Below are 8,835 nucleotides of genomic sequence, written 5' to 3' on the forward strand. Positions count from 1 at the left end.
CTGAAGATGCTATTATTAAATTAAATTTAGGGCTTTATAAAAAGATTAATCCTGAATCATCCAAGTAAGCTACCCCAAGACTATACTTTCAGGTATCATTTTTCTATAGTTCGTTACTAAGTAAGCTACCCTAATGCTAAAAAATATCCTTGAATAAGAGACAGAGAAGAAGCTATGGCTAGCTCCTCTCCACACTCTGCCTTGAACCAGGTGATACAAGAACACACTGTGACACTCACTTGCTTTAAACCACCAAGAGCCAGGCAGTTTGTTCCAGCAGCCACAGGAAACTGCTACAAAGACCAAACAAAGTACACCAAGGTAGAAACTTCCAGTCACACAAAATCCCGCCACTATCGACACTGTTCTTATAGAACCAACAGATTGAAAACACCGTCAGTTATTTTCCTGCTGTGACTACAGGTGTGAGACACAGGTACAGACTTATATGGGTTCAAAAAATACAGCTGGCTTCTCAATTACACATCTAGGTACTAAAGTGGTGTGTGCTAAGTCACATAAACATAATTCCTTAAGAATGATATAACTGACATTATCCTATTTGTGGAAAGTCTATTGAGATAGAAATTTCAATTTACCAAAACATTATTTATTTATTTATTATGTATACAATATTCTTTCTGTGTGTATGCCTGTAGGCCAGAAGAGGGCACCAGACCCCATTACAGATGGTTGTGAGCCACCATGTGGTTGCTGGGAATTGAACTCAGGTCCTTTGGAAGAGCAGGCAATGCTCTTAACCTCTGAGCCATCTCACCAGCCCCTTACCAAAACATTTTAAACAGTAACCCCCTCCACTGGTAAGTTCTCACAGGCAGTTACAGTTCCTGGCTGCCGATCTAGAGCTGGACCTGAAATACAGTCCTCTCCAAAGTGTTCAGCAGAGAAAATACTGATTGACAGTTTATTTGGGTGCCTGATCACGGCGTTTATGTAAGAACCCCTTGACTCTAACAGTCTCAACAGGTATTTCTAAAATAAAGGCTTTAGTTATTAAAGAAACTCCAGGGGCTGGTGAGATGGCTCAGAGGTTAAGAGCACTGACTGCTCTTCCAGAGGTCCTGAGTTCAACTCCCAGCAACCACATGGTGGCTCACAGTCAACTGTAATGAGATCTGGTGCTCTTTTCTGGCCAGCAAGCATACATACAGACAGAACACTGCATACATAATAAATAAATAAATCTTAAAAAAAAGAAACTCCATAAGAAGCTGGAGAGATGGCTTGGCAGTTAAGAACACTGGTTGCACTTCCAAAGGACCTGGGTTCAATTCCCAGCACCCATATGGCAGTTCACAACTGTCTGTAACTCCAGTTCCAGGGGATCTGACACCCTTACACCAAAAAACATAAAAATAAAGTTAAATAATTATTTAAAAAAAAAAGAAAGAAACTTCACAAAAATAAAACACCAAAAACCAAGTATACACACACACACACACACACACACACACACAGTCTCCATCTTCCCACCTGATTGGGGCTCACTCAATAGGAACACCCAATACAACCAGCATTTCCTTTGCTGTATTTCCAGTCACCTCTCCAGAAACAGATACCACTGACCACTGCATACCTGTAAGTGCAGCCTCTGCTGTCCATAGCTCCAAACAGTATTCAATTTCAACTGAGCAAAAAGGGTGGTTCTTGGGCTGTATTTTCAGGGTTATGCTTGAGTTTGTCAGGTGGTGTGCTCTACCAAAGGCTGCCCACCCAGTGGGTAGGAGACCATTTTGAAGTCAAAACAACTGGAGCCCACACTGGCTTCACCCCATGCTTACTGACAGTGTGACCAAGCATAAGTCATTTAACTAACACCTAAGTAAAATGAAAGGCCCAATTTCAAGGTTTGCCACATAGGCTGAGCAGAAATAACTAATAAAAGTACCTAACGGTTCTTTCCAAGTAACTAGGGCAAAAGCAAAGATGGCCAGATAGGGCCCCCATCTTCTCACCCCCACACACACACACACACACACACACACACACACAAAAACAACAAACACACACACACAATGTCACTCATTTTTAACAACAACAAATTTGGCCAGTGAGTTGTCTCTGACAATCTGAGTCTGACCTCAGGGCCCACACGGTGGAAGGAGAGAACCAAGGTCTGCAAGTTATCCTTTAACCTCCACATGGCATGCCTATGCCCACCTCCCACCCCCACTAAATAGATTTTTAAAAAAAAGACTTCTACTCTTTATAGAGTTCATCATCTCTACTGCAAAATATCTCAGGCTCAGGAGCTAGAGAGATGGGTCAGCAGGTAAGAGGCTATACTGCTCTTGCAGAAGACCTGAGTTTGGATTTCAGTACCCACATAGGGTGTCTAACTGTAACTTCAGCTCCAGGAGGTCCAATGTCCTATTCTGACCTCTGTGGATACTCTCAGATACAGCATAAATTCACACAAACATGGGTAAAGATAAAAACCAAAGAAAGAAAGAGGCTTAGCTGGGCATACTGGACCATATCTGTAATCCCAACTACTTGGGAGGCTAAGGCAAGGATACTTAGGGTTTGAGGCCAACCTACACTACTGAGTAAGAAGCTCTCATAAAATAAATTAAAAACCTGAGCAGGCTTAAGTAGTAGTAAGTTATTTGACTAAAGTAATTCACTTCCAACAAAGTACCATATCCAGTAACACATGGTACACAACAAAACAAAAATAGTCTAGGCTTACCACAGGAAGTTCAATGACAAGGAAGGGAACAAGGATGACAAGACACATGGGCACTATGCAAGAGAGCCATGTCTTACAAAGTAGCACCCCACCTACAGTGAGTGAACGAGGACTGTGTGGCTGAGTATCTATCCAATGTCCACAATGCAGCCATTAGCTCAGATGAAAGTGAAAACCTCACGTGGCTGCCCTGACACAACAGAAGCAGTCTCCTAACTAGTATTCTGGGCACTCCAGAGCACGGCTTCACTCAAGAGCTGTGCCAAGAACTGGGCGGCACACCATCGTGTGTCCACATGCAGCCCCGTAACACATGCACAATGCTACCACTGTCATCCCCAATGTACTAAAGAGAACAAGGCCAGGAGAACTAGACAAGATGAAACCAAGGTCAGATTGAAAAACTGTATGCTCTTAGCATTATACTAAGAAGCAATACAGCCTCAATGAAAACAGATCTTGGATATATTTGCCCTAACTGTGAAGATTCTAGAACAGAATGGTAATGTCTTCTGCATTCATGGAGTTGAGTCCAGTGTGGGAAGAAATGACTCCATATGCAGGCATCTAAATAAGCACAATCTGGTAAGAACTACAAAGATTTGAGGAAATCAAAAGCTACACTAAGAGACTTTAATTGGGAAAAATAAAAAGGCTCATGGTGTGAGAAAGAAAAGCACTCTGGCTATTTACTTCTATCCACCAAACAAGTTAAGAGCCATCTAACTTTGCCTGAACTTTCTAGGACCCTGAGTGAAGCCTGCTTCTGCTTCTTTCTTGAAGGGGAAAGGTCTCCTATGGCCTCTCTATCCCCAGACTCCACTAGTTCACTGGCTAAAGGGTCAAGGACCCTTTCTTCTTAGTGTGTGGGCTATGCTTCTACATACTTCCCACGATGCAACATAAGCATCGCCTTGAAAACAAAAATACTTTTCAGAGATCACTGAGTCATTAAGACACACCAGATAATTCATCTAGTCCTATAGATCAGAAGAAATGATTCATTCTGCAGATCTGGAATCCATTCACTTTCACAAACATTGCAAAAGCCTGCTGGGAGCTTTCAGGCACTGTTCGTGGTGCTGGAATAGCTGTTGTGGCCATGGAACACTAGAGGGCCCCCGAGAGCTTCCACTTTAAGAAAAAAACACGCAGAGCCACAACTCCAAAGGTTGAAAAGATGAAGGCTCAGTGGTTAAGAACACTTGCTTCTCTTTCAGAGGACCTGAGTTAAGTATCTCGCAACTACATCAGGCAGCTCACAGCCTCCTGTAACTCTCGCTTCAGTGGATCTTCTTTTGGACTCCATGACCACCTGTACTCACATGCACATACAGATCCACACACAGGTGCACACAGTTACCTGTACCAAGTGTTCACACTAGTATGTGTGACTGAGGACTCTCGGTTCAGCTATCCTACTCTGCAGGTATTCGCATCACAAACAAGAAAGGCTCAGGAGTGAATTTTGCTGTTCAAATAAAGCTGTTCTTAGGTGGCAATGCTGGGTCTCAAACTCTTATCGAAATTCAGCTCAGGCTGAAGAACCACATGCGAACCCTACAGAAGCTGGGTCTATTTACTTGGTTAGTGTGCCCTACTACACACAAATGAAGAGATGCTGCGAAGATGTAATGGCCAGTAGGAGCCATATGGGGCTTAAATATCAAGATTTTCGGACCACTGATGAATGCTAGTATCTTAATTTGAAAAGCCACCTGAACTGCCAAGTGTCTTGTGACACTTCAAAAGATCTAAGACTAAATGAAGTCTACAGATGAGCTAAGTAAACCAACCAGAGATGTTAAATATGATTGAGGAGGTTCTTAGAAATGGGAAGATATGGAAAGATGGATTTAGAATTCATCCTTAGTAGAATTTAGGACTAGAAGCAGTTTCAGTGAGAATGTCTAGTCATTCTATAGAAAGACCTGGCCCTATCTGTACCATAAATACAGTGACAGCAGAGTCTACACAGTACTCTGACTAGTCCCTAAATGATATTTTACTAACAATCTTAGAGAGCTGCAAGATATCTGTGCATGTCCCATTCCCACACCAGCTAGCCCCAACTCAGGGCCTGAGACAGCAGATGCTAACAGGTTTGGCTGTCCTTGAGCATCATGGGAAGAGAATGGCAAAGTAAAATGTAACTAAGAGACTCACTGAGTACAGACACTATCTTCACTCTTCATGAGCCTATTTAAAGGTAATGATCAAAGAGGGCATCCAATCCCTTAGAACTGGAGTTACAGATGGTTAGGAGCCACGGTGTGGGTTCTGAGAACTGAACTTGAATCCTTTGCAAGTGTAACAAGTACTCATAACCACTGAGCCATCTCTCCACATCCCAAACTTAGCAGGTTTGAATGGCTGAATTCCATAAATTTATTGTACAAACAAGGATTCCTAGTGAGCAAGTCAGGACCTTGCAGTAACTTTGATTTATGAGTCTTACCACAGCTAAATCCACTTTCTCCACTAATATGCCAGTAAAACAGGTGTTTTGTCCACTCCCAAAACAAAGAGGTAACTAAAAACAAGGCAGAAAAAGTAAAAGGTTACACCATACACATAAAGCTAGTCTCTGGTGAACAGAGCTGGCTCTACCCGAGCTACAACCACTCCATGCTGTCTCTGCCTAGTTACTCAATATATGCTAGGTAGCCAATAATGTCACCCCATAGAGGGATGACACATGGTCCCTTGTTTTACAAGAAAAGAATGCTCTAGAGCTAACGAAGTCCTAGACCTTCTGAGCAGAGAAGGATTTTGGTGAATGGAGAGAAGGTAAAGTTCACAGGTGACAGCAAAGCACAAAGGAATGGAACCATGCTGATCTATCTAAGAGGATTTGCTCTGCAAGCCACTGGAAAAGTACTAAAGACAGGGAGCTGCTCAGACACTATACACAATCTGTTGTACAACCCAGCCACACAGCTGGCCCTATAAACCTACAAGCTGACACCTATGGAAAAGAAAATCATTTCTGAACTCACATCAGAGGAAGACCTAAAGGGACTGCCCCCCCCCCCCCCCACTTATAAAACCCCTACTCAACCACACAAACTCCCAGGGCACACCCCTCTCATCTGCATATAGTTCTGCCACCCAGCCTTCCCGGACATGGTCCTACAAATGTGGAGAGCTCAGAGTAGCAGCCCAGTATCGTCAGTGAGTCAAACACGTTTTAGGGAGCACTTGGGAGAGAAAGGAAAGAATCCTTGGAAACGGTTTTTGAAAGAGTTTGGTTTCAATCGCTGAGAAAGGGTGGAGGCCTATTCTCTTGGAGTATAAATACTCTGAAGCTAAGGGTTTTGTTTCTGTTTCCTTTTTTTTTTTTTTTTTTAAATATTTATTTATTATGTATACAATATTCTGTCTGTATGCCTGAAGGCCAGAAGAGGGCACCAGACCTCTTTACAGATGGTTGTGAGCCACCATGTGGTTGCTGGGAATTGAACTCAGGACCTTTGGAAGAGCAGGCAATGCTCTTAACCACTGAGCCATCTCTCCAGCCCTTGTTTCTGTTTCCTTAAAGACAATTTAAGGAATACTTTAAATGGCGCTAACTAGATACATTTTGAAAAACTACCAACCAGTCTGACAAGTTGGAGATTAACAAACTATCTCTTTCGTGAGGTGCTTTCTGTGGGGGCCAGCCAGAAAGCTTGCTCCAGCGGGCCACATTCTCCTGAGCCTTTTCTGAAGATAGGTATGTGCTGAGACAAGAGGGGCTGGGAAACTAGCGCAGGTGAGCCTGGGAGAGGGTGTAGACTCAAACACTACCTGGGCTTTCTCCACTCTAACTTTAACGCCGGACCACAGGGCGCTCCTAGTGAGGGGCTCGGTCAAACCTGCATCTACACAGTAAGGGTGTGAATTTGGCAATTCACTCTTCAGGCATGGACTTCACACACAAATCGACGGGCGTTACTGTCGATTAAAAACAAAAAAACAAAAACGGAACGGGTAAAAGTTGCAGGGGAAGCGACTTCTAAGAGATCCGTCCGCTCAGCAGACTTCCAACCCATCAGGCCATTGTGGCACACGGTTTTAAGTCTAGAAGGCAGGTTAAAAAAAAAAAATCTTCACCAATCCAGGCAGTTCATCTTGCCCGCTCCCCTGGAGAGAAGAGTCTCTCAGAGTGAACTCCGTCAGAAAGTTCTTCAAAACGAACTTCTCGTCTCCCTCTCGCACCCCCAGGTCGGACGATCGGGACGACCGACCGGGTGACGACAGCGCCTCCGAGCCGGGCCCCGAGACGCCGCGGGACAGCACCGAGGGGAGGGCGACAGGCTGAGCCTGGAGCGACAGGAAACGAGGCTCGGGCCAAAACAAAAACAACCGAAAGTTCGGCGCGCCAGCGCGAGCAGATTGGGCGAGAAGCTTCGCGGCCGCCCATTGGAGAAGAGGCAAAACACAGTCCCCCAATCCCGAGCGGCCGAGCAGCTCCCCTCGTGCGGCCGCGACCCAGCCCCCGACGACCGCTACCGCTCCCTTCCGGCCGCGGCCACAACTGCAGGCCGCGCTCACTCGCCCGCTCGCTCGCCCAGCTGCCCCGGCCCCGCAGCCCCGCCCCGCGCGCGGCCCGGTTCCCGCAAGCACGCACGCACGCACGCCCTCCGCGGCTCACCGCCAGCACTGCCCGCCTTCCGGTACCGGGCCCATCCAAGACCCCCAAACCGGACTCCCGAAGCACCCGGCCACACTTTCCCGTCCCTCCAGAAAATTAATCACCAAAAAAATATTTCCTTAGAAAAAAACTGGAGAGTAGAATCCAATATGGCGTCATGGACGTAGCACCGCCCGCTGCCTCCGCTGACGGGCGGGGGGGGGGGCGAGAGAAAGGAGTCCGCGGCCGCCGAGCGCCCCCCCAACCCCGCCGCCGCGGCCGTCACCGCGGCCCGCGCCCAGCCCCGGTCCCCGAGCCCTGACTCGCAGCGCTGGGCCACTACGACCTCACAGACCTCGGGCCTCACCTCCGCCTCGCGCGCAGCCGCGGGGTCTGGGAGGCATCCGCCGGCTTCGGGGCTTCGCGTCCTGCGTTCTCGCACAGCGCCGGGTGCCGCCTCCGGTCCCCGGGTGTCCTCACCTCATAGCCCCCGAGTCTCGCTGCCGCGCCGCAGACGCGTCGCCGCCCCCGGTGAGCCACCCGGACACCGCCCGGGCTTGGTGGAAGGACACGAAAAGAAGTCCACGGATGACGGCGGAGGGACACCACGCAGGCTACGAGCGTACGCGCTCCTTTGCCCCACGCCAGTCACCGCGATGGCTTCGACGGAATTGTGAGGGAGGAGGCGGAGAGACGCCAGAGAGAATGGAGTTCCGCTCCGCAGCACCCGACGGCGGAGGCACAGGAGCGATTTTCCGAGAAGGAGCCGCGTCGTTGGCCGTCGCTGCGCCTTGAGGCGGAGGGATCGCAGCGAGAGTCGTTCGAAGATCCCTCCGCCCGGCTGCCCTTTAAATCTCGGTGGAGGCGGTGTCGCCGCGCGCCCGGCGGGCGCCACCTAGTTCGCCGGCCGCTCGCTGCCCCTCGGGGTCGGCTCCCGCCCCCGTCCCGCGCGCACCTGCACCTACCAGGGACAGCTCCCGAGCCGCGATTTCGGGGGACAGCTACCGGCGTGCGGCGCTCCGGGCCCGCTGTGCCTCTGGGGTGCACCGAGGGGAGGCGGCCGGGGATGGCGAGTTTCTTTGTTGTGGGGATGGGTGTCGTTGGGAGCAGAAACACCCTTCAAGACCATGTGGGCCACCGGAGCGTTACCACGCGGGAGGCGGGAAGGAGTTGCATTGGGTCACCCGTGTTGACACTGGCTGCTCCTTGAGCACCTACTGAGTGCCAGCTTTTCCGCGACACGGCCACTCTTCACCCTCCTCGGGCTCCACCGGCGCGAGGAAGGAGGTTTGGTCCTCAGGGAGCTTAGGGCGGAAGATCCGGAGTGGCTTGCACCCACGCCTGGGTTATGGCGAAGCCCCACCCCTTGGATCTTGCAGTCGGATAAGGGGTGTCACGCAACAATAACGAGGGTCACATCTTCGTCCCCAACCAGACATCATTCCCAGCGAAGCGAGCTGGTGCACTACCTTATTTACTCCTCAGGGTAATCCCCGGAGATAGAGAG

General features: G+C 48.8%; 1 protein-coding gene across 4 annotated transcripts in view; it reads right to left on the bottom strand.

Annotated features, from left to right (window-relative positions):
* The window catches only part of Kmt5b (lysine methyltransferase 5B), a 49,413-nt gene extending 40,778 nt beyond the window's left edge, over positions 1-8,635 (bottom strand). Inside the window, exon 1 of one of the 4 annotated variants that reach the window (XM_041660902.1) lies at positions 7,696-8,635. In XM_041660902.1, coding sequence (XP_041516836.1) covers positions 7,696-7,732 — 37 coding nt within the window. In that variant the 5' untranslated portion in view covers positions 7,733-8,635. Of the gene's footprint in view, positions 1-7,683 lie in introns of all 4 variants that reach the window. The other 3 variants (XM_041660900.1, XM_041660899.1, XM_041660901.1) reach the window with 3 other exon arrangements.
* Positions 8,636-8,835: the final 200 nt, after the last annotated feature.

This window comes from Microtus oregoni, unplaced genomic scaffold, assembly GCF_018167655.1.
Source record: "Microtus oregoni isolate MIOR12 unplaced genomic scaffold, Mior012 000012F_ref0000307, whole genome shotgun sequence".
NCBI classification, from domain to species: Eukaryota; Metazoa; Chordata; class Mammalia; order Rodentia; family Cricetidae; genus Microtus; species Microtus oregoni.